The sequence below is a fragment of the Vombatus ursinus genome, unplaced genomic scaffold (assembly GCF_900497805.2).
Source record: "Vombatus ursinus unplaced genomic scaffold, bare-nosed wombat genome assembly UNPS02009132.1, whole genome shotgun sequence".
NCBI lineage: Eukaryota > Metazoa > Chordata > Mammalia > Diprotodontia > Vombatidae > Vombatus > Vombatus ursinus.
In genome coordinates, this window is record NW_020948910.1 from 12,647,185 (window position 1) to 12,674,008 (window position 26,824).

Below are 26,824 nucleotides of genomic sequence, written 5' to 3' on the forward strand. Positions count from 1 at the left end.
AGGTGATGAAAGGCTTTAAAAGCCAGAAGATTTAGCCTGGTGGCATGTATGTGAACACATGTTTAGGTTTCATCTGAAGCCCTGCTTTGCTGCCTCACTGTGGTCTGGAGATAACTGTGGTTCTTAAGGGTTGTGCCAGCCAAACATAGACCTGCCAGCTTGGAAGGGTTTCAAGTATGGCCTCCATGATATAGGTCATCTGAGAGCCAGCCTAGCTAAATTTGGCAAAGCTTATCAACAGAAGGTTAGCTACCAAGTGATGGATTTTTTTTAAGCTAGAGATCTTCACTAAGATCATCTATTGAAGCTTAGAAGGAGCATCCACAGAAGTTAAATCATGGATCCGTGAAGTATAGAAATAGAAATAAATTCACACACATTTAGAGCTTTCTACTGGGCAGTGAAGCCCAATAAAAAGAATGTTGGCTTGGAAGTCAGAGGACCTGAGTTTAGATATATAACCCCTGTCACTTATTACCTGTGTGACCTTGGCAGGTACTTCAGTTTCCTCATATATAAAGTGAGGGAATTAGACTAGAAGGCCTCTTTCCCACTTTCTCTCTTACTAGATGTTGTCTGTCACATTCTTTTTAGCCAGATGAATGTACTGGCCTTGAGCCACAAATACTTTATCTTATGCTTTTCACTTTGTCTTCACGTGCCTTATCCTTCCGTATTCTTCTGGATATATGGATAATATATCCAGATAATATTATTGGAAGAGGGAAGAGAGGGATGGAGAAAAATATAAGCATATTTTCATAAACAGGAGAAATTAATGAGAAAATAAAGCATATTTCATGGATAATAACCCCAACCTCTACAAAATCTTAGATTTCTACTATTTATAGTCACTGTGGTCAATATAGTGCTATTTCCCTTCATTCTGTATCTTTCCCACTCCTTTAGTCAATCAACAAGCATTTACGAAGTGTTTAATATGTACCAGGTACTACGATGAGGGCTGATGCTATAAAGAAAGTAGAGGTCTTGGTGATGTGCTCTGGAGCATGGACTACTTTTTTCCTGCCCTGAAGCAGATTACATTGTAATGAAGGAAACAACCTACCAATAACTAGGTACATACAAGATCCATTTCTCTTCAAAGATCTTTGGAATCCATTGGGAGACATGGGAGACACTGGCACAGGATCTCCCATCATGGCGAACCCATATCAAAGAAGGCATTGTGCTCTATGAAGAAAGCAGAATTGCAGTAGCTCAAAAGAAATATGAGATGTGCAAATTTAGAGCTATTTCCATTCCAAAGGTTCATATTTGGGCCCAACCTGTGGTAGAGCCTCCTGAGCTTGTGTTAGTCTCATCAGCCACAATAGGACACACTCTACCTTGACTCCAACATAGTGATGTCATTTTGGTCTTCTTCAAGCATAAAGGATAACAACAAACAAGATCCGTAAGAATAGACATAAGGCACTCCAAGAAAGGAAACCATTAGCATCTTTGAGTACTGAGAAAGGCTTTTTACAGAAGGTAGAACTCAAGTTTAATTACTGCATGCACATTTCAAGCCTTAATTTTGTATTGTGTTTATAGAATCACAGGAGCTTAATGTCTAAGGAGAGAGCAGTTGAATAAAAAAATTTCTGTGAATAATTATAATATGAAGTAGAAGGTGAGAAGTACTTTAACAGAGCTGTAAACAAAGTCTTGTGGGAGTTCAGAGGATAGAAATAACATTACATATGGGAGGGGATCAGAGAAGGCTCCATTAAGGAGGTTCTATTGAACGTGGGCCTCAGAGCATAAGTAGGATTTCACCTGGAGCTGGAGTGGGGATGGGGGCTTGTTTTATCCTTATGTTCAGGAAGCATTTATTAAGCACCTGCTGTGTGTCACAAGCTTGCTAGGCATTGAATATAAGACTTGGAGAGCTGGCAGGAGCATGGAGAGGTTATATGTTTTACACAAGTTCACACAGCCAGTATTTGTCAAAGAAGGGATTTGAACCTCACTCTTACTGGTTCTCAGGCTGGCTCTCTAATCATTACTCCACACTGCCCCTACAAATGAGGTAATTACCAAGTAATTTCTGGATGGAACAGCAGGATGAGGCTAATAGCAACTGTGGGAATCAGAATAGACTTTGTATTTGGAGTCTATTCAAATGATTGAATAAATAACAAATATATTTAAAAGAATATAAACATATTATAAAATACTGAATACATAAATAAACCTATTCCCTGGAACTAAGCCTTGAAGGAAGTTAGGGATGCTATGTAGCAGGAGTAAGGAGGTAGTGGTACATTCTAGGCATCAGAAAAACCAGCCTATTTGTAAAGTCATGAAGCTCTAGAGATATTTGTAAGGAGCAACAAAAAGGTCATTTTAGTTGGAAAGTAGAATGAATGAAGGAGAGTAATATGCAGAAATTCTAGAAGAAGGTAGTCCAGAGCCAATTTGTAAAGGACTTTAAATGACAAAAAAAAATTGTATTTTATTATGGTATGAATTGGGATTTTCATGAGCAAGGGAGTGCCGTGGTCAGGGATATCAGTTTGGCAAGTGTATGGAGGAGGAATTCAAGAGACTAGAGGTGGGAAGACCAATGAGGAGGCTATTGCAGGTGTCCAGATGAGATATGATGAACTAGTAGAGAAAGAGATGGATGTAAAATACGTCACTGAGGTGGAACTGTTGATGCTTGTCAACTGATTGGCTATGGGAGAAAGAGATATAGAAGAGTTCATTGAAGATGACTTCGAGGTTGTGAACCTCCTTGACTGGATGGTGGTTGATCAACAAAAACAAAGGAGTTAGGAAAGGTAAAGTTTAGGGGAGGGGGTGAGAAGGATAATTAATTCTGTTTTGAAAATGTTGAGTTTAATATGCTTACAGGACATCCAGTTGGAAACATGTAGTAGGAAATTAGTGAAGCAGGACAGGAGCTCAGGAAAGCATTATTCCTGGCAGCATTAGTCACAGAATACATTGGAGTCCACAGAAAAGTGTGTGTGTGTGTGTGTGTGTGTGTGTGTGTGAGAGTGTGTGTGTGTCTGTGTGTGTGTGTGTGTGTTTTAACAATTATACTCTCTTGAATGTCTTGCACATTAATAGAACCTTTGATTGGATTTATGTTACCTTTTGTACTTTGATTCCTTTAAAATTTCACTTTAGTATAATCTCTGTGCCAAATGTTAAATATATGTTTGACTTTATTTTTTGTTTTAATGTATATTATTCTTATTTTGCAGGAAATCATTTGTCAGAAGAATACTGTGAGTATTTTATTTTTATATTATATATATATTTTTTTCAAATTTGTAATTTCTCTCGTTGATTCTTTGAAAAAAATGAACTTTTCTTTTTTCATAAACATTTAATTGCTATTTTTGTTCTATGCTTTGTACTCCCTTAAAATAATAATTTAAAAATAGTTTTGAAAAAATAGTTTTCCAGTACTATTTCCACTATCTATGGGACAGTAGAAGAATTGTCATTTTATTTTTTTAAATTGACCCAATAGAGTGAAACATTATCTTAATGCTAATTTGTATTAAGATTTGTACTAATATCTGCCTTAGTAGGTGTGTTACAAGCTTTTCTGAGTATGGCACTTATGTTTCAGAAGCTTTACTTTGATCTTGAATTTATATAACTATGAGCAACAACATAATACTCTTTTATTGCATTGCCTAGTTATTTATTACATTGGTTTCTCAGATAACGTAAGTAGTCAGATTCCTGTTTACACAGGGCTTCCCAAATTGGCATCTATGGAGCATATTCCCTGTGATGTGAACTAGGGTGCTGTGGGAAGATTTTGATTCTAGCAATAATATTTTCATCAAGCTATTAATATCCAAGTACACATTTGTAAAATACATTGTTACATGTTGCATTTTTTCATGAAATATGCTGTATTTTCTCATTAATTTCTCCTATTTATGAAAATATGCTTCTGTTTTTGTCCCTCCCTTCCCTCTTCCAGTAATATTACCCTTCTCTGAAATTGCCCTGGACTAACATTTATGAATTCAGTCAATGTATTTTAAGTGTAAAATTGGACTAATTCATTTAGAAGGTGCTGGTTTGTCTTTTGTGTTGATTCATGGGTGAGCAGTTTGACGTGTTTTTTCCTTAGTGATGCAGAAACTTTTTAATGTTACCAAACAGAAAACTTATTTCATAAAGAATTGCCCTGGTCACCAAAGGTCTGAGGAGATAGTTTCTTATGGAGAAACAAAGAGCAATAAAGATTGTGTGAATGGAGAGGAATAAATGTTGAGATATGCTGCCAAATGAAAGAACTATCTGTAGGCAGTACTGTTTGTGTCTGGCCATGAGAGAGGATTAATTCTGACTCTGCCTGAAATAATTGTTGAGAAGGGCAAGGAAAAGCAAATAGATGAGAAATGCATTTGCAGCACTTGATAGGTAATTGAATATTAACTTCGACTTGTGTTTCCTTGGATTTAGAGCTAGAAAAAAGACTTTAGGGGTCATCTGGTTCTACCCCATCATTATAGATGAGGAAACCATGACCCGGAGAGAACACTGTGAAAGATGGAAGGATGAAGACAACCCAGTCACTACCCTCAAGAAGTTTGTAGCTTAGTAGGGAAGGACAAGACAAGTACACACATAATTATAATACAAGGCACAATTTGTTAGAGAAGCCAAAAAACGTTAATTTAATTTAGGATTGTATTAAAAGAGAGGTACAGCTTTCAGGAACAGGAAATAAATAGTCTCTTTGTTCTCTACCCGGGACCATACCACATCTGTGTTTAGTTCTGGGAGGAAGGAGCACAATTTAAGGATATCGATCAACTAGAGTGTCCAAATGGGCAGCGAGGTAGTACAGTGGATAGAGCGCCGGGCCTCTTCTTCCTGAGTTCAAATCTGGCCTCATGCACTTACTAGTTCTGTGTCCCTGGACAAGTCACTTAACCCTATTTGCCTCAGTTTCCTCATCAGTAAAATGAACTGGAGAAGGAAGTGGCAAACCACTCCGGTATCTTTCCCAAGAAAACCCCATGTGGGGTCATGAAGAGTCAGACACGACTGACACAACTGAACAACAACAAAAAGTGTCCAAGGGAGGGTAACCAGGATGGTAAAGGGCCTTGAGTTTCCATGTTGTGTAGGGATTGGCCAAAGCAAGGAACTGGGGATATTTGGCGAGGGAAAGCATGATAAATCTTAAGGATTTGAAAGGCTGTCATGTGGAGAAGTGATTAGACTTCCTTTGCTTGGCCCCAGAGGCAGAACCTAGAGCAGGAAGTGGGAGTTTCAGGAGCTTATTTCGGCTTAATGTTCTAATAGAGTTTAATGGGCTGCCTTGGGTGGTCAAAGATACTTCCTTTGAGGAAAAGTGCCACCTAAACTACAACTTGCTTGATATATTATAGGAAGTATATATAAGTAGGCAGCTAAATGGTGTAATAGATAGAGTGCTAGACCAGAAGTCAGGAAGACCTGAATTCAGATGTGACCTCAGACAACAGCTGTGTGACCCTGGGCAAGTCACTTAACCTCTGTTTGCCTCAGTTTCCTAAACTCTAAAATGGGGACCTCACAGGGTTGTCGTGAGGATAAAACAAGATAATATTGGTAAAGCGCTTAGTGTAATGTCTGGCACATAGAAGACGCTTTGCTTCTTTTCTCCTCTTCTCTCCCCTCCCCCCTCACCCCCTTCCCCTCCCCACTCCCCACTCCTCCTCTCTCCTCTCTTCTCCATATAGTAAGATACTCCTTTTTAACTATGAGTTAACATCTCAGATCCTTTCTAATTCTTAAAATTCTGTGAGTGTCTTAAGTGCCGCAAGAAGAGTATGGGTAATATGGTGTTGGAGGTTCATAAGAATGAGAGATTACATCGGTTAAGAGGGAAGGAGGAAATATTTGAGCTGAACCTTGAAGGATTAGCAGGGTTTGAAAGGTAGAGATAGTGATGAGTCTATTCCAGAAAGAGAGAATGTTATGATCCAGGGCTTACAAGTATAGGACATATTTGATGAAGCACAAATTGGGCTAGAGGATAGGATGCATATGGGGGAGTGGTTGGAACTTAGTCTAAAAAGACAGGTTAGGACCAGGACATGAATAACAAGCTAGGGAATATAGACTTAATTCTCTTGGGGGGGGCATTAAAAGATTTTTTGAGCGAGGGTGTGGTATGTTTGGAGGTGATAAGAAAGCAGTGTATCATAGTAGGAAAGCGTATGAGACTAGCAGCAGCTAGGTGATGTAGTGAATAGAACCCTGGACCTGTAGGCACAAAGTCCTGAGTTCAAATCAGACCTCAGACTCTTAATAGCTATGTGACCCTAGGCAAATTCTCTGTCTACCTCAGTTTCCTCAACTGGGGATAGTAGTAGCACCTACCTCCCAGGGTTGTTGTGAGGATCAAACGAGATAATATCTGTAAAGCACTTAGCACAGTGCCTGGCACATAGTATGTGCTTAATAAATGTCTTCAAAAAAAAAAAACCAAAAAGTAGACTCTGCTTCTTCTATCCAAAGTTTATATAGATTTTTATTTATTTTCATTTTGGAAACATGTTCGGGTTGGGACAAAGTGCTTTTATACTTTTTGTGAAAAGGTTAAAAAAAATTAAGTTGACTATTAGCACTTTACCCTTGATAACCAAGCATATAATATCTAGCACAGCATCTGACACACATGAGGCACTCATCATATAGTACAATAATTATTAGGCTCCTGCTGTGTTCCAGGAACTTAATAAATGTTGACTTGAACTGCATTGGCAAAAAAAAAGAATTTTTATGCAGAGGTTCATAGTATTTCATAGAGGTTATTATGTTATAGAGTTGGAATCCTTTCATTTTATAGACAAGGAAACTAAAACCCACCATGCAGCTATTTACAAGGTCAGGGTTGCCTGCCCCACTCTTCTGATTACCAAGTTACCACCATTACAAGTTAAATAGCTACTACTTATATAATGCTTTAAGATTTGCAAAGTGCTTTACAGATATCACATTTAAAAAACTTTTAGGTCTTATGAGAATGAGAACAGTGAGAAATGAGAACATTTATAAAAAGAACCTTAGGGCATTTGTAAGTTTTAAATTCTTGACCTTTCTCCTTTGAACATAAAAAGAAAAAAACACAATTATTATTTTTCCCCTGTGATTTTTTGGGGCTTTTATTTAGCATTATGTAGGACTTTTCAGAAATGTTAATTTGCTTCAAATATTTATTCTGAGGAAAAATTAAATTTTCACAGTGACATATCACTTAGATTTCCTTGGAACATAGCTAGCTTCTTTTACAAAGTGGCTTGGGGATGAAGGGATATTTGGGGAATTTTAATCTTCACAGTGCTAAGTGAGTGAGTGACAGTGGTGAGTGGAAGAAGAAGAGGTTATTTGGTATTCATTAATGTTCAAGCTCCTGATCTCAGATCAGGGCAGGGCCATGGACAGCATGCCTGGATTTCAGCAAAGCAATTACTGAGGCATACCACCTTAGCCTTGATGGAGATATATGAAGTAGGTATTTCACTTAGCGGAATTTGGAACTGTTTGAAGAACCTTATGCAAAGAGTGGTAATCGATGGTTTGATGTCACCTTGGGGGAGGGGGTACTCTATGTCACCGGGCTCTAGCCATTTGAATATTTTTATCAGCGACTTGGTTGAAGGCATAGATGTCATGTTTGTTAAATTTGTGGATGACATGAAGCTGGGGAAGCTTAGCTAGCACATTGAATGACATAATTGGGATCCCAAAAAATTAACGCAATATGCTTGGACAGCAGTTCATTTGAAAGATGGGTTTTTTAATGAACTTGAAGAAATTAATTAATCAAGCAATCAACATGCTTTATTAAGTACTTACTATGTTCTAGGCACTAGACACTCAATTTAAAGGCTCACTGTGACAGGGTGCTCCAAAAGCTAATGCAATATTAGGTTGTATTAATAAAGATATAATGCCCCAGTCAGGAGAAGTGGTTGTCTGTCTCTGTATTTTGACCAGGTATACCACACCTGGAGTATTGTGTTAAGTGCTGGATGTTTCATGTTAGGAAGGAGATGGGCAAGCTAAATCAGGTACAAAAAAAGATGACTAAAATGATAAAAGAATTTAAAACCATACCCTACAATAATCTGTTGAGGGAACAAGATATATATATATATAGTGGGGAGGAGAAGACTTCAGGAGAATGTGATAGTTTTCTTCTGGAGTTCAAAGGGCAGTCATGTGGAAAAGGGACCCAGTCTATTCTTCTTGGGGCCCGTAGGCAGAACTGGGAGCAATAGATAGAAGCTGCCAAGAGGCAAATCTTAGCTTAATGGAGGGGAAAACTTACCAATAATTTGAGCTGTCCAAATGAGATGCCTTGAGATGGTAGTAAATTCTCTTTCACTTGAGGTTATCAAATGGAGATTCGATGACCAATTATTAGGAATATTGTGGAGGAGTCAACTGCTAGGGTATGGATTAGATTAGGTGATCGCTGAAATCTCGACCACCTTTGATAGTGTGTGCTCCACCATTTCCATTTAGAGGTGCTTATTTAAGTTTGAGAAATATTACCTTGAATAATGGTGTATTTACTAGCTATGAAGTCTTTTCTTTTGGCAAAGATTTGTTTGGGTAATTTAAATTGGGCTCTTTCTTACTGCTTTTTGCTCTAGCCCTGCATGTGAAATATTCTTTAAGATGGGTTCATGGTGGTTAATGTCAATTCAATTCAATATGCTTCAGCTTTATATCCCTTCCAGTTATTCCTCCGGACCATAATAATAACAATAACAATAATGATAGCTAGCATTTTTATAATGTATTAAGTTTGCAAAACACTTTACAGATATCTCATTTTATCCTCCTAACAAACATTTGAAGTCAGTACAATCACTATCCCCATTTTACAAATGAAGAAACTGAGGCAGACAGAGGTTAAGTGATTTGCCTTGGGTCATTCAGCTAATAAACACCTACATTCACCATCTGCCTATTGCCACTGACTTGCTGTTTCCTGCCTGGAATAGTGATCTCTGCACCTGACTTGAGACCTGAACCTCCATAGTCAGGTCTTCTGGAATCAAGCCCCAGTATCTGAGGAAGTTAGTGCACTCATCTTTGGAGCTCTTCCTCCAAGGCCCAACCCATTGTTCTGGTGATTGAGCAAACTTAGCTTGCCATAACTGGCTGACCCTAGATATCACATCATGCTTGGAAATGAGGATGGGAAACAGACATTTATTTAGGCATGTGCCAGTAACAGTGCTGAATGCTTTACAAATATTATCTCATATCTCACAGCCAAGCCATCTTATATGCCTGCCACTCTTCCCTCATCACCTTTTCTGCTACATGTGTTTTCTTGCCATGTTAAAATTTGGGTTCCTTGAGGACAGGGTCTTTTTTTTTAAACATTTGTTTTCCTAGCCATTAGCACAATGCCCAGCCCATGGAAAACATTTATTTAGTGCTTTTTAATTCATTTGTTTTTTAATGTGGGTGATACATGTACTTCTAGTCGAGCCAAAGCTTTTAAAAATTAATTTTAGGAAACTGTGTATGTGTGTTGGCAAAGCATGTAAATATTTGTGTAGAAACACTAGTAATTCAAGCCCTTAGCTTCATTTCTCTCTTCCTGTTGGCAACCACTGGACCATTTTAGTACTAAGAAGGTGAAGAAAGAAACTATTAGCTCAAATAATGCTTGAGAATTCTCTTTCTTCATCCAAAGTATACTACAGTTATTGGTCTGGTTTTGATAATAGTTGTTCCCATTGAACAACAAAATTCCATCTTTATACTGGTTTTCCTTCTACTCTTCAGATCTGCCGTTTCCCAGCCAAATACATTCTCTTGTTCTCTTTTTGAGATGTATTCCATTCCTAGAATGGCTAGAAATCCATCATTGCTTTATTTCATTTCACATGGTCCCCAAAACAAATCTCATTTCCTGACACCATCTTCTTATCTGGCTGTTCTCTCCTCATATCCTAACCATTCCTTGTTAAGATCCTTACTTTCCATTTGTAGTAGTGATGAAACTATTATTTGTGCCCATACATCTTCAGTTTTCTTGTCCAGGACTCTCATCCACAGGGAGGGGTTCTTAAGTAGAGATCCATGAACATTTTTTTAAAATATATTTTGAGAACTTATTTCCATTAAAAAACACTTTTCTGAGGAGTCTTTAGACTGCACCAGGCTGCCAAAGACCTCACTAATGCCCAAAGATTAAGAATCCCTGCTATAGGAACATCTGTGGGCTCTTTATCCTTCTGTGGGGCAGAAGCTACTTCTTTCTCAGGAGGTTCAGTCCTATCCATCTCCTTTGGAGAGATCTTTGTATCTATTTTATACTATTTTGATTAATGGGGCAGTTTCAAATGACAAAAATAGCTATAATTCACTTAAATAGAGACTAAGAGGTGATATTACAGTCCACCTTTTTTTGTGTGTGTTTTCCCCCCTTTAAAGCATATAAAGATGAGTCAGACATCCCCAAAAGAACTCAGCAGGAAAAGAAAAATGGGTTGGCTCTGTACAATGTAATGTTTCCTCAAATCCTTAAAATCACTAAAAATTCTACTTATCTTTTTTTTTCTTTTGAATTGGTCCCCATGTCACTTTATACAAGCATTCAATTGCAATCCTTTGGCACTTCTCTGAGTTCTGAAAACAATCATTCATCTATACATATACATATATATGTATATATGTTATGTATTTACTGTTTACCTTTGGTTTGTATACAGTGAGATAATTGTGGAATCAAATACCATTTTCATCATTACTCCCTGCTCCAGAAACTATAAAATTCCTCTTACTGCTCCTGCACCAAGTGCAAAGTCTTCTGCTTAGCTTTAAAAGGACCCATGGAATCTGTACGACCTTTTCCCTAATTATGTATTTGTAGGAGCATAGATTTAGAGCTGGAAAGGACCTTAGAGGTCAGCTAGTTCAATCTCATTTTACACATGTAGAAATTGAAGCCAGAGAGGTAGTGATTTGCCCGAGGTCACAGAAGTAATTAATGGTGAAGATGGGATTTGAACTGAAATCCTCTGACTCTAAATACAGTGTGCTTTTTTGAGAGTGTGCTACTCTCCATATTCAGCCTCTGCACCAATGAGACTGGTATTATTGTCCTGTGCCTTTGGTCTGGAGTCACCTCCTTAATGAAGCCTTTCTGACTCTTCCAGCACATAGTCGTCATTTTCCTGTCTGAACTTAGTCTGTATTGCATAGTTTAGAACTTAACTATAAACTATCTTTGTCTTCTCAGCTACATTGTAAACTATCAAGACCTCTGCAAGAAGTAAATAGGGTAATTATCGTTACAGCCATCTTACAATTATGGAAAGAGAAGCACAGAGAGAGTAATTTGCCCAAGGTCAGTCATCTAGTAAAATATTGGTGTGGTCCAGTTTCCGTGAACCCAAGAATTATCTTTTCTGTCGTGCCACGTACAAACCTAGCCTAGCAATTAGATCCCTTCATGATCAACTTACATAATTTGGCTGCGAAATGAGAAGATAGGACTCATTGGAAAAGACCCTAATGTTGGGAAAGATTGAAGGCAGAAGGAAAATGGGATGGATGAGATGCATAAATAGTATAACAGAAGCAATGAACATGAGCTTGGATCGACTTTGGGAGATAGTGGAGGATAGAAAGGTCTGTCTGGTATGCTTTGGTCCATGGGGTCACAGAACATTAACAACAACGTGATCAAGTCCAGCAGCTAGGCGGTGCAGTGTTTTTTGTTTTGTTTTGTTTTAAGGAAAAGGACCCACAAGTACAAAAATATTTATAGCAGCTCCTTTTGTGGTAGCAAAGAACAGGAAATTGAGGGGATATCCATCAGCTGGGGAATGGCTGAACAAGTTGTGATGTGTGGTTGTGCTGAAATACTGTTGTGCTATAAGAAATGATGAGCAGGATGCTTTCAGAAAAACCTGGGAAGACTTACATAAACTGATGCAAAGTGAAGGGAGCAGAACGAGGAGAACATGTACACGGTGACAGCAATACTGCAATTATGAACTATGAAAGACTTAGCTACTGTGTTCAAGACAATGTTCCAAGACCATTCCAAAGGACCTGTGATGAAAAATGTTATCCACCTCCAAAGAGAGAACTGATGAATTCTAAATGCAAATTGAAGCCTACTTTTAAAATTTTCTTTATTTTTTATTGTTTTGTATGTGTTTTATTTTGCAACATGGTTAATATGGAAATATGTTTTACGTGACCTCACATGCATAGTCAAAATCAAATTGCTTGCTTTCTCAAGGAGCAGAGTTGAGAGGGAGGGAGAGAAAGAATTTGGAGCTCAAAATTTAAAAAAAATGATTGTCAAAAAGATTTTTACATGTAATTGGAAAATATTTAATTAAATAAAAATAATTTTAAAAAAGAAAATGGAATTAGATGCAAGTTCTAAAGAAAGGTGAAGAGATTTTTGAAGGTCCACAGAGGAGCAGTGACCAAAATAAAGAAAATGGGGAAAGGATAAGCTGAGGCCAGTGATTAGAAAATATCTTATTGAAATATCAGAAATTTTAAAACATGCAACAAGTTTGAAAGAAGAGGGTAGAGTAACACTTGCAGTTTGGGGAACCAAGTCAGGATCTGCTGAAGTTTAACTCCTAATAGGAATATCAGTGGTCCAAGAGTAAAGGCAATCATATTGTTAATGAGACCATAATTTGAAAAAGGTAGATGTTGGTCTACAAATATCAGTGCATTTGGGATTTAACCACTATGCTAGAGACCAGGAATTCTGAAGAAAAGATGAAAAATTTAAAGCTATCGTTCTTAACTTAGGGTTCATAAACTTAAAGAAAAATCACATTTGCTTTATAATTGGTTTCCTTGCTATTTTATGTATTTTGTTTTATGCATTTAAAAACATTATTTTTAGACAGGCTCCATAGGCTTCACCAGACTGCCAAAATGGTTCATGACACAAAATGGTTAAAAACTCCTGATTTAAAAGTCTTTTAACTAAGAACCTCTGATTTAAAAGTCTTTTAACTAAGAACATTTTTGACAAATGCTATTATCATTTTACACATCAACATGCATTTAGCTTCATAGATTTTTTTAATTGGAAAAGAAAAGAGATTATAAGGAGACATTGGAGTTGAAGAAAACATTTTTATTTTACCAAATGCAAATGCCTTTTTGGTGTATTTTTAAAATATTTTTAATAAATAGTTAAATCAATACAATTAGCTTACTTTGCAATAATTTACATTTATGTGAACAAATTTAGTGTGTAAAATGTCATATCAACTTGTTACAGATTCTAAGTGTTCATCAGGTTTCTTGGCTCATATATTTCTACTCACTTGTTTTTTAAAAAAAGTTTTAGTAATATATTTTGTTTTTCCATTATATACATTTATAGATTACTTCCACTGCATGAGAGATCTCTTATAACAAAGTAAAACCTTAAGCAAAACTAAAAACACAGTGACCTTATCTGAAAGTGAACTTTCTACATGTATTGCAACTTTCCCAGCTTTTTTTTTTAATTAATAGAAATCTGTTTTCTTTCTTTCCCACCCTCACCACATTGAAAAAGAAAAGAAAGGGACAGCTAGATGAGGCAGTTAATAGAGCACCAGCCCTGGATTTAGGAGGACTTGAGTTCGAATGTGACCTCAGACACTTACTAGCTGTGTGACCCTGGGCAAGTCACTTAATCCCAATTGCCTTAAAAAAAAAAAGTTTGAAAAAGAAAAGAAAAACTAATTTCTTAAAAGAAAGCTGCATAATCAAGCAATGTGAATTCCTTCAGTGGCTGTACATAAATAGATATATACGTGTATGTCTCATTTTACCCCCTAAATCTAACACTTCCCCATAGAGGAGAGCACGTGTCATCATTGATCCTCTGGAATCAAAAACAGTCATCAGTCAATCAATAGACATTTATTAAGGTCTTGCTGTGTTGCTAGGCACAGAAGTAAGCACTGGGGATACAAATAAGGAAAAGACTGTTTCTGCTCACAAGGAACTTAAAGACAATTCAGTTGTTTCAGTCGTGTCTGACTCTTCATGACCCCATTTGGGGTTTTCTTGGTAAATATACTGGAGTGGTTTGTCATTTCCTTCTCTAGTTCATTTTACAGATAAGGAAACGGAGGCAAACAGGGTTAAGTGATTTGCCCAGGTGTCACATAGCTAGTGTCTGAGGTCAGATTTAAACTCAGGAAGATGAGTCTTCCTGCCTCCAGGCCTGACGCTCTGTCCACTGCACCACATTGCTGCCCATTAGGGGCGATTGGGAGAAGATAATACACAACAATTATCTCAAATATTTGGGATACACACTTAAGTTTACAAACAAGGAGAACAGAGTTGAAGGAGCGGGTGGCACTTTAACATTTTCATCTGAATTCATCTTCTTAAGCTGCCAGATTCTCATACAGTACATTGAATTAGATATGGTAACTTCAGTGATATCAATGCCGAGAATAGATCCATGTAAAAACTCTAGCCAATCTGCTTCATTTCACATCTATTTGTCATCCCTTTAGTCATGGCCTGATTATACTTGATCTCATACCAGAATCTTTTCTGATTCCTCTCTTTCATAACTGCTTTTCCTCATACTATGAAGCAATGCTATGCATGATTTTTGGCCACCTTCCTCAAAGGATTTTCAAATGAGTCTATACTTTAAGTTGATGTTATTCCTCCTGCTATATCTTTCTGCTTGGCAAGGAGATCAAGTTTTTGCTATCCTCAGGCATTTTCTGTGCTTTTTTTAGTCTCTTCTTTATGGTTTCTATTTTGAGTTAAGAAATGCCTTTACTAGCAATTTGGAACTGTGACAAAAAAAATATTTAAATGTGTATACTCTTTGAACTAGCAGTACTACTACTGGTCGATGCCCAAAATAGATCAAAGAAAAAGGAAAAGAACCTATTTGTGCAAAAATATGTATAGCATCTCTTTTTGTGGTGACAAAAATTAGAAACTGAGGGAGTACCCATCAATTGTGGGATGTGTAAGCAAGTTACAGTATTTGAATGTGATAGAATACTATTGCAATGTAAGAAGTGATGAAGAAGGGGATGGTTTCAGAGACACCTGGAAAGGCTTGTATGAACTGATGCACAATGAGGTGAACAGAAGCAGGAGAAAAATTTACAGAGTAACAACGGTATTGTAAAGATAACAACTTTGAAAGACTTGTCAACCCTGATCAACACAATGACCAGTCACAATTTCAAAGGACTTATGATGAAACATACTATCCACCTTAGATAGAGAGGTTATGAACTGAAAGTACAGATTGAAACATTTTTCTACCTCCTTCCCTCTCTCCCTTCCTTCCTTCCTTCTTTTTTTTTCTTTATTTCTCTCTCTTTCTTGACATGTTTAATACAGGAACTTATTTTGCTTGATTATATAAATTTGCAATGAGTTTTGTTTTTTTCATGTTTTCATTGGGTGGGGGAAGGAGAGAATTTAGAACTGAAAAGAAAATAAAAATTAATTTAAAAAAGAAATGCCTTTATGTTTGTGTATTTACCATTTTTGGCATTGACAGCTTGTTTGAACAGGTAGGTAGGTGGAAGCTGCTGAAATTTTGTGTTTCATCTTTTCTTATGTATTTATTTTTACCTTCTTCTCACTAGCTAATGATTTAACTGTAAATAGACAGCTGTTTCTGAAGTGACTCCCACATTGGTGAACAATCTTTTTCTAAGTTTTTTTTTAATGAAATTAATCCTGTTGAATACATTCATTGTTCAAATCTTTTTGTTTCCCTTTAGGAAAATATTCATGTCAAATTCATGACTGATCATAGGATCATAAATTTGGAGCTAGAAAGGACTTCATCTAGTCCAATCCTGTCATATTTCAAATTGGAGAAACTAAGGCTCATGGATCTTAAATAATTTACTCAAGGCCTTTCTTTGGTTGATGTCATCTGTAGGTTCCAAATCATGTTTTCTTTTGTTTAACTTTTTTACTATTATGACTAAACCATATTTTTCTTTTTTTCCTTTATTTTGGGTGAGGCAATTGGGGTTAAGTGACTTGCCCAGAGTCACACACAGTTAGTGAGTGTTATGTGTCTGAGGCTGGATTTGAACTCAGGTCCTCCTGACTCCAGGGCTGGTGCTCTATCTACCACCTAGCTGTCCCCCTAAACTATATCTTTCAACCTGGTTTTTGGCATCTCACTCGCTCACCTTCATGTTGAGGACAATGAATATCAAGTTACATATTCACTTAGTTTGTAAGATCTTGACACATTCTTCACTGAATGTCTTTCTTTAGTCTCTGCTGTGGATGCTGTTGCAAATTCAGGATGGTATGTTTCCTTTTGTTCATCGAGAGTACTTTGAGAAAAATTTAGCAAAATGGTACCCATGAGATGATACATCTTCTAGCCTTTGAAAATAAAGTGAATAAACTTTGTAACTTCATTATTTGGCTCTCTGTCCATAAACCTGTGAGCTGTGCTTTCAATTAGATAAAGATAAGATATAGCTTTTATTAAGCCTTACACATGTGCCAGGTGCTGTGCTAAGTGCTGGCTTAGCACATACAAGTAAATACAAGTAAAAAGAAAGACTGCCCCTTCCCTCAAGGAGTTTACATTCTAACGGGGCAACAGAACCCATAAAAAGAGCTGGAAAAAGGTCACTTTGGGACCGATCCTGGTTGGAAGTGAGCATAGTTGAACGGGTCCTTCCTTAAATGAAGGTTCTAGGGAGAAACTCACCAACTGAAAGGAGACACTGAGAAGACCTCTAGAGGTGGAAGTAGAACTATGTGGTTTCATTTGTTGTAGGGGAAGAGGTGGGGTGCTTATATGGGAATTGTTTTGCAGTATGGTAGTTAAGTCATTGGTTATGACCTAAGACTCCCACATTACGAGTACTGGAAGTAAAATTAAGGTTTGTAGATGGATGAGAACTGTGTGATTCTTAGGACCATCTGCCTCACCTTCTTCCACCATTCCATAGCAGAAGCGAAGAGAAGCCACACCAGGCAGAAGGCTATTTTCCATTTTTTTATTCTTTTCATGAATTATCAGGACCAAAGATAACTCACGTGGTATTGGGACTCTCCATACTTAGCTGATCTGGTCCTTGGACAGCAGACTCAAGACTATCCCTAGAATTATACTTGAAATCTTTCAAATTTGGTAGTCTGTGCCAGAGCTTGTGCTTCATTGGTATGACCTTATAAAACTCAGAATTACTTCCACCCCATCCTGAGACACTGGAGGAGGAATTTTTTAGAGGTTTTCATCAAGAAACATGTAATACCCAGTGACACTGCTACAGGGTCTGAACCCTCAAAGAAATCAGAGAAAGAGAAAAAGGACCAATATGTACAAAAATCTGTATAGCAGTTCTTTTTGTGGCGGCAAAGAATTGGAAACTGAGGGGATGCCTATCAATTGGGGAATGGTTAAACAAATTATGGTATATGAATTTGATGGAATACTATTTATCATACCATTAGAATGAAGAAAGGGATGGTTTCAGAGAAATCTGGGAAGATTTGTATGAAATGATGAAGATTGAAGTGAGCAGAACCAAGAGAGTGATTTATACAATAACAATTATATAATTACACAATAACTCTGATTAACAGTCTGACCAGTCACAATCCCAGAGGACTCATGACAAAACAGGCTATCTGCCTCCAGATAGGAAGGCTAACTCAGAATACAGATTGAGGCTTATGGGTTTTTTGCTTGGTTTTTGGGAGAGGACATGGCCCATGCTTGAATTTGTTTTTCTTAACAGGTTTTATTTTTCTTGCTTTCTCAGTGGGGAAGGAGGAAAGGATGAGAATTCATACCTGAAAATAAAATTGAATTTGAAAAATAAAATAGAATGAACTATTAGCCTCTGGGAAAAATGAAATGTGTTACACATTTTTTAAATCAACAAAACATGGTACAATATTTCAGAGTGGCTACTTGTTAAAAGAGGATATTGATGCTGAAATTTATATGCCAGTAATTGATTTTGTGCAAGTTATTTTTTATTTATTTTTCTTGAATTATTTCTAATTGTGGGTTGTATAGCAAACTGGAAATGGTAGAAAGTGGTAAACTGGAAGTAACCAAGTCTCTAGACAATATAGAAATTAATGTAGGAAACTGGTCTTTCTTTAGTATTCATCTTCCTCATTTTGGAAATTGGAAAAGGCTTTGGCTAGAAGTTGAAGAAACCTGAGAGTCCTCTTTTAGTTTTATTTTATTTTTTATGATTGCTACAAGAGTTTCCCCTGGGTGGTTAGTCTTAGTCTATTTAGGATAGACCTCAGTGCTGTCATATATGTCTTAAAGCTGATTGCCCCTCCTTTTTGTCCCCACACTTTAAACCCTGTCACAGTACTTAGTTCCTGGTGAGTGCTTAATGAATGTTGTAGAATTAAAAAGGGAAACTTAAAAAACAAAAACGAGTTAACTTATAAAATCTTACTGAAGAAGTTACTGAATCTTCTTTCTGAGACCCAAATCCTTATTACTTAAGAAAACATGTAATTGGGGCAGCTAGATGGCACAGTGGATAGAGCACCAGCCCTGGATCCAGGAGGACCTGAGTTCAAATTCAGCCTCAGACGCATAACACTTACTAGCTGTGTGACCCTGGGCAAGTCACTTAATGCCGTTGCCCAACCCCCCCCCCCAAAAAAAAGAAAGCATGTAATCTAATATATTTCCCTCCATCCTGAGAAAGTGTGGCCTGACTTCTTTATTCTTTAAAAGCCTTCCTCAGCACAAACTCTATGTGGATGCTCAATAATTACTAAATGAGTGAACTAGTTGAACATGGAATGATAGATTTAGAGCTGGAAGATGCCTTAGAGGCCATCTGGTGTGGCCCTCTCATTCTATAGGGGGAAAGTGAAGCCCACAGGAGTGGAGTGACTTGTATGAGTTCCCTCTGATACCAAATGCAATGCTCTTTCCCACTACACTTTATCGCCGCCGGCACCAGATAGTGGAAGTCCTCATATTCCGGGTCAAGGAGTTTGAACTTTTCACAGTAGGCAGAGGGGAGTTGTTAAAGAATTTTGACCATTTCTTTGTAGTACATAAGGAAGATGAATTTGAAAATATTGTGAAGGTTGGATGGGAAAGAAGAGAGTGTGAACTGACTGGTAAGGCCTTTTGGGAGGCTACTCTAGTAGCCTGGGTGAATGGATGTTAGAATATGGAGGACAGTAGATGAAAATCATGAAGACTTAATAATTAATTGGATATGAGAAGTGAGAGAGAATGAAGAATCAAAGATAACACCAGAGTTCTAAACATGGAACATGGAAGACTAAGAGACTAATGCTGTCCATGACAGAAAAAAATGGAGAGAGAGAAAAAGAGAGAGAGAGAGAGATGTTTGGGTGGAAAGATAAGTTTAGTTTTGGATAAATTGAGTTTGAGGAGCTAACAGGATATCTGGATGATATCTGGTAAGTCGTTAGAAACATCGTTCTAGGGCTCAGAAAGAAGGTTGACGCTGAAGATGGAGATTTTGAAGTCATCTTTTTTTTACTATGGTAATTTTTATTTATTTTTTTGTTTTCAACATTTACTTCCACAAGATTTTGAGTTCCAAATTTTCACCCCATCTCGCCCCTCCCCCACCCCAAGATGGCATGCATTCTGAGTACCCCTTCCCCTAGTCTGCCTTCCCTTCTATCTCTCCCCCCCTTCTCTTATCCCCTTCCCCTTCAATTTTCCTATAGGGCAGGATGGATTTCTGTACCCCATTTCCTGTATTTCTTATTTCCCACTTGCATGTGAAAACATTTTTTTAAACATGTGTTTCTAAAACTTTGGGTTCTAAATTTTCTCCCTTCCTCCCTCCCCACCCACCCTCATTGATAAGGCAAGCAACTAAATATAGGTTATGTATGTGCAGTTATGCAAAACACTTTCATAGTAGACATGCTGTGAAAAACTAACTCTATTTCCCTTAATCCTATCCCCCCATTTATTCTATTCTTTCTTTTGACCTTGACCCTCCTCAGCAGTACTTGTTTCTGATCACCTTCTTCCTAATCTGCCCTCCTCTCTGTCATCCCTCTACTCTCTTGTCCCCTATTTTCCTATAGGGTAAGACATTTCCATACCCAGTTGAGTGTGTATGTTATTCCCTCCTTAAGTCAAATTCTATGAGAATAAGATTCACTCATTCCCTCTCACCTTCCCCCATTTCCCCTCCACTATAAGAGCCTTTTCTTTTCTGTTTTTTTTGTGAGATAATTTACCCCGTTCTACCTCTCCCTTTCTCCTTCTCCTAGTATAATCCTCTCTCATCCCTTAATTTTATTCTCTAGATATGACCCCTTCATTTTCAACTCACCCTGTACCCTCTATCTATCTATCTATCTATCTATCTATCTGTGTCTATATATACATACATATAATTTTTTCCCTTCCAGCTACCCTAATACTGACAAAGGTCTCATGAGTTACAAATATCATCTTTCCATGCAGGAATGTAAACAGTTCAACCATAATAAGTCTTTTATGATTTTCTCTTTCCTGTTTACCTCTTCATGTTCCACTTGAGTCTTGTATATGAAAATCAAATTTTCTATTCAGCTCTGGTCTTCTCATCAAGAATGCTTGAAAGTCCTCTATTTCACTGAATGACCATTTTTTCCCCTGAAGGATTACACTTAATTTTGCTGGGTAGGTGATTCTTGGTTGTAATCTTATCTCCTTTGCCCTCCAGAATATTATATTCCATGCCCTGCGGTTCCTTAATGTAGAAGCAGCTAAATCTTGTGTTATCCTGATTGTGTTTCCATAATACTTGAATTGTTTCTTTCTGGCTTCTTGTAATATTTTCTCCTTAACCTGGGAACTCTGGCATTTGGCTACAATATTCCTAGGAGTTTTCTTCTGGGGATCTCTTTCAGGAGGTGATTGGTGGATTCTTTCAATTTCTATTTTGCCCTCTGGTTCTAAAATATCAGGGCAGTTTTCCTGGATCATTTTTTGAAAGATGATGTCTAGGCTCTTTTTTTGATCATGGCTCTCAGATAGTCCAATAATTTTTAAATTCTCTCTCCTGGATCTGTTCTCCAGGTCTGTTGTTTTTCCAATGAGATATTTCACATTGTTTTCTAATTTTTCATTCTTTTGGATTTGTTTTACAGTGTCTTGATTTCTCATAAAGTCACTAGCTTCCAATTGCTCTATTCTCATTTTTAAGGGAGTATTTTCTTCAGTAATCTTTTGGACTTCCTTTTCCATTTGGCCAATTTTGCTTTTTAGGGCATTCTTCTCCTCATTGGCTTTTTGGACCTCTTTAGCCATTTGGGTTAGGCTATTTTTTAAGGTGTTATTTTCTTCAGTATTTTTTTGGGTCTCCTTTAGCAAGCTGTTGACTAGTTTTTCATGATTTTCTTGCATCACTCTTATTTCTCTTCCCAGTTTTTCCTCTACTTCTCTTACTTGCTTCTCACAATCCCTTTTGACCTCTTCCAAGGCCTGGGACTGATTCATATTCTTCTTGGAGGCTCTGGAGGTAGGAGCTTTGGCTTTGTTGTCTTCTTTTGGTTGTATGTTTTGATCTTCTTTGTCACCAAAGTAAGATAATATAGTCTGACTCTTTTTGCGCTACTTACTCATGATCCTGGCCAATTACTTGAGTTTTAAACTCTTTGTTAAGGTAAAAGTCTGCTTCCAATGTGGAGAATGTACTGTCCCAAGCTTCGGGGGTTTGTACAGCTGTTTTCAGAGATACTTCTAGGGACCTGAAAATTTTCAGTTCTTCCAAGATGCTATGATAAGGGGTGAGGTGTTTCCTCTCCACCACCTCTACAAGCTTCACCACACCAGCATTCCTCCTCGCCCCAGGACCGCCGCTCAGAACTGCAACCCAGATCCAAGCACCGGTAAAGCAAGAGATTCCTGCCTCAGCACTGGCAAAGAGATCCCTGCAATCCCCCTCTGATCATCTACTTAATTCCCCCTCAGTCTGTGGGCCAGAAGCTCAGGAAACAGCCGCGGCCCCAGGGGCAGCTGAGACCTAGCTCCTTCTCTCACCGCAGTCACAGACTTTTCCCACTGACCTTCTAAGTTGTCTTTGGTGGTCATGGGTTGAGAAGTCTGGAAACCGCCACAGCTGCCCGCGATTCAATCCTCTGAGGCCTGCTCCAGGTTCGCTGTGGCCTACGCGCCCACGCCGAACTGCGCTCCTCTCCCCGCCCAGCACAATATACCTTTCTGATCAACCATCCAGGCTGTCTTTGGCTGGAAATTTGTTTCACTGTCTTTTTATGGGTTCTGCTGCTTTAGAATTTGTTTAGAGCCATTTTTATAGGTATTTGGAAGGGTTGGGGGAGAGCTCAAGCAAGTCAGTGCTTTCCGTCTGCTATCTTGGCTCCGCCCTCTGAAGTCATCTTCTTAGATGTGGTAATTGAATCTGTGTATGAATGTTTGCCAAGGGAGATGGTATAGAAAAGGAACACAAGAAAATTAAAGATAGGACCTTTGAGGGTATGATGTGGAACAACAAAGGATATAAAGAAGTAATAGTTAGAGAGGTAGGAAGAGAACAATGGGGTGTTTTGAAAAATGAAGAGAGATGAGAGTTGCTAGGAGGATGAAGTGGTAGATGTTGAATGCTAGAGAGAGTTCAAGGACATTGAAGACTGAAAGGAGGCCACTTGATTTGGCCATTAAGAAGTCATTGATGACATTTGAGATCAGTATTTGTAGAGCAGTGGTGATGGAAAAAATGATTCTAAGGGGTTGAGTACATAGAGTGCATGGTTAGGAGGCAGAAGCATCAGGCATGTACTACTTTTTCTAGAAATTTGGCCATGAAAGGAAGGAAAGTAACAGAACCTGAACAAGAAGAGTAGGAGGGTTAAGGCAAGGCATTTTTTTAGAGTCAGGAAGACCTGAGCATGTTTATAGGCAGATAGGAAGGACCCATTGTAGAAAGAGAGATTGAAGATGAGTGAGAGAAGAGAGTATGACTAATGGAACAGTGTCCTGAGGGGGAAGTGTGAGGAGGTATGATCTGGGGCATAGGTAGAAAAGGATCAGCTTTGACCAAAATATCTCTTCCTATGAGAAAGAAGAAAGTCAAAGAGAATAGGTAATAACATTGAGATATTTTGAGAGGTGAAGGAGGGCAGAAGAAGGAACTCCTATCAGAAGAACTGTCTTCTTAATGAATGAGGCTGGGTCATCTAGTATAAGAGTTGGCAGATGAAAGAGAAAGGAAAAGTGTGGAAGAGGCACTTTGGAGAATGAGATAGGAAGTGCATATAAATGTTGAATAATTTTCTAACTTATCTCTTTTTGACCTTGGCAACTTTTTGAGATTATAACTGGCAGAATAGTTTCTGATCTGCATTGTGAGAAAGTGATTCCTTATGGGAACCTAATTACCCTGATAAAATCATAAATCCTAGCCAAAAAAGGTGGAGAGGGAGGGGAAGATACAAGTGAACTTACTAAGTCTATCATATTATTATGGAATACTAGGCACTGTATTTGTCTCTCTATGCTTGCAAGGACCTTAGTAGCCTTCCTGCCCCATGCCTATTTAATGTGTTTTTTTGGAGTATGAAAATGAAAGTTTGGATGGACCAGTGGTTTTTATATTAATTTGGTTTTACTTTTGTTTGAATTCTTGTGTTATTTTATTTGTGTCTGTCTAATATATTTTCACATTATTCTTGGTAAAACATGCATTTTTCTTCCAGTGTTAATGTTTCCCTCCTAGCCTCCCTCCACCCCAGGTAACACACACACACACACACACTCTCACGCATGCTAAAGACACTTCAAAGGTGATCTAATCCAACTCCTTCCTGAATCACGAATCCCCTCATCTACATCTCCAACAAGTGGGTATAGAACTTCTGCTTGAAGACCTTCGTTAATGAGGAACTCACTCTTTTATGACCACCTTCCCCTTTCATTTCTGGTTAGCTCTATGGCCAGGAAGTCTTTCCACATGTGGGGCCAAAATCTAACTCTTTGTAACTTCTAGTCACTCCCTAGTTCTATATTTCATGAGACCAAGGAGAAAATGTCTGCATGAATTCCACAAGTTTTTAAATCTCTTAAGGACAGGAACATTGTCTTATTCATGTTTTATTTAGTGCCTTGCTCAATGCTTTGCACATAGTAGGCACACAATAGTATTAGTTTAATTAATTTAATTTTTCTTCATACTTTTTGGAACTGAACCAGTTATATCCAAAATGCATGCTTTTCTGTTAGTCCAAATGTATTATTTTTAATGCATTTGTAGAGTTTAAATACTTATGGTTGGCAGCTTCTAATTTTGATGTGATATATATATATATATATATATATATATATATATATCCAGCAGAGAAATAATATTCTAAAACAGCTTTTAATCATTTAATATAGGATTTACATTCATATGTCTTTGTCTGATTTATGTAAATAGCACTGATGTTACCTTATACTTCGTAATTTCAAGTAATGTTGTATATTGAACCCTAAAGTATCAGGGTGCCCTTTTTCTTTCATAGTTCAGCTATAGAAAACTGCTAATTGAGAAAAGCAGGCTATTTGATGTGCTTGTCTTTTCCTCAGATCTAGCAAATGCTTTGGGGATCAAGATCAGGAGGGAGTCACGTGGAATTAGATTTGAAAAGCCCGGTTTAAAGCAGAACCTGTTTATTTTCCCTCCTTTAGGTTAGTGTTCTGATCCTTGTTCCAGGAAGGATGAATAAATCATAGAAAAGAACAGTTTTATTGAAGCAGTTTACCAATTGAATCACACCGTCTTGAAGGACTTCTAACACTTTTAATTGGAATTCAGTCTGTATGCTTTTTGTCCTGACTTTGAAAGATACCTCAATGTATCTAAGATCAAAGTCATTTAAACCTATCTGTCTAACCAAAGCAGCCTGGTACTTCTCCTTTTCTTGACAGTATAGTGCATCTGGCTTGCATAAAGATTCTGTCATTCTAAAGTCATTTTCTGGCAGAGCCTCAGAAAAGATAATTTCCTACATGAAGTGTGACTGTTGTGGTGACCTCGTACGGAAGGGCTGATTTAGAGAACAACTGTGCTAATGTGAGAAGGGAAAGGGAAAGTCTAGGTCATTGTTCTTGTTCAGTGCTAATGCATTTCTCTAGGAGCTGTGATTTAGAAACTGACTTGTACCAATGATTTGTCATGGTATGCACTTGAAGCAGAGCTATTGCAGAGAGACTGAAAATAGGATACCAGGAATTTACCTAACATATCCAGACCAACATAAAGTGAAGTAGTCTACTTTGACAAGAACTTGGAAGGGAAGGGGGGAGACTATATCACCATGAAATAAAGTTTAGTGAAAATACATATGTACAATAACTTCATTTATATTCCCCATTATAATCTATCCTGTACACCATTGCCAGTGCTGAGTTTTGGAAAATACCATTGTGAAAATATTTTTTCACTACCCAGAAACCTTTAATAGCTACTCAAGAGTTCCTACAGAACAGAGTTCAAGTTCCCCCTTCTGTGAAGGTTTCCTCATAATTTTTCATCCCACAACAAACTCACTCCTTTGAATTCAAAACATTTGCTGTTCATTCCAATTATTTGAGAGTCATGTCTTGCCTTTTAGCAGCTATCATGCTGTATTAGTTTTTCTTATTTAACTCTTCTATTACCGTTTAACTGTTCACATGTTTGACTCTTTTTCTCCAATTATATTGTAACTCCCTTAAGGGCAGGAACCACATCTTATTATATTTCTTTTTAGTTTCTACCATGCATAGGACAGTGCTTTGCACACAGTAAGTACTCAGTAATTATCTAGTTACTAGGATTTGTTCCATACTCTTACATAAGTTGTGATGATTCATAATTCTTTAAATCAAACTAAGCAAATTAAATAGAATTTTGTTTTTGATGGAAACCAAGAGAAACTAAGGTTTTCATTGACATATTGACAAACATTTATTAAGTGTCTGCCATGTTGAAAGGCATTATGCTAGGTGCTGGGGAATACAAAGAAGCTTATATTTTACAAGGTATGGTGGTAGAAAGGAGAGGGTATAACACACATGTAGATAAGTTTAATACTAGGTAGTGAATGATGGGGCAAAGGAGATATGCAGATTAAGTGCTTTAGGAAAATTTGAGAAAGGAGAGCTGTCTCAACAGAGTCCAACCCATAGCTAAAAAAGAATCCCCTTTAAAAGATATATGGAAGGTTTTGAGGTGAAGGTGGTTTTAGCAGTTTCTACTTAAGCAATTTCCATCTTTGAATAGAGCTATTGTGATTGATAAGATGCCAGTGGTAAAGTTTACAGAAAGATCTGGAGATGAAAGAGATCTCAATAACTTTTTTTCACTCTCTTAGCAAGTAGAAAGTTTTAAAAGCCAATATGCAACCGTCGTTGAGCCTATATGCCTGTTAACCCTGCGTTGATGTTGATGCTTTGTTTCTCCACAGATGTGTACTGGGAACTACACGTTTGTTCCATACATGATCACCCCCCATAACAAAGTCTACTGCTGTGATAGCAGCTTTATGAAGGGATTAACAGAGCTAATGCAGCCTAATTTTGAACTACTTCTTGGACCTATCTGCTTGCCTTTAGTGGATCGTTTTATTCAACTTTTGAAGGTGGCACAAGCTAGTTCAAGGTAAAATTTCTGATGACATATGTAACAATCAGTCTCATCCAGAGTCTTGAGGTGCCAAAAGACAGAGCCCACACTCCATTGATCTGACTCTAGGGTTTGGTGATAGCATGAAAGGGTCCAGGGCTCCAGCTGCCTTAATATCACCTTTGGGACAACGTTTGAGCTTGTTCCCAGAGGTAGTATTGCACACCTGATAATCCCAGGCAGCTAAC

The 26,824-nt window shown here is 37.7% G+C and overlaps 1 protein-coding gene across 1 annotated transcript in view; it reads left to right on the forward strand.

Moving 5' to 3' along the window:
• MAP3K5 (mitogen-activated protein kinase kinase kinase 5) overlaps positions 1–26,824 on the forward strand; it is a 270,359-nt gene that overhangs the window by 97,049 nt on the left and 146,486 nt on the right. The window contains exons 3-4 of the mRNA XM_027850741.1: positions 3,219–3,242; positions 26,419–26,612. Of these exons, the coding sequence (XP_027706542.1) occupies positions 3,219–3,242; positions 26,419–26,612 (218 nt within the window). The remainder of the gene's footprint in view (positions 1–3,218; positions 3,243–26,418; positions 26,613–26,824) is intronic.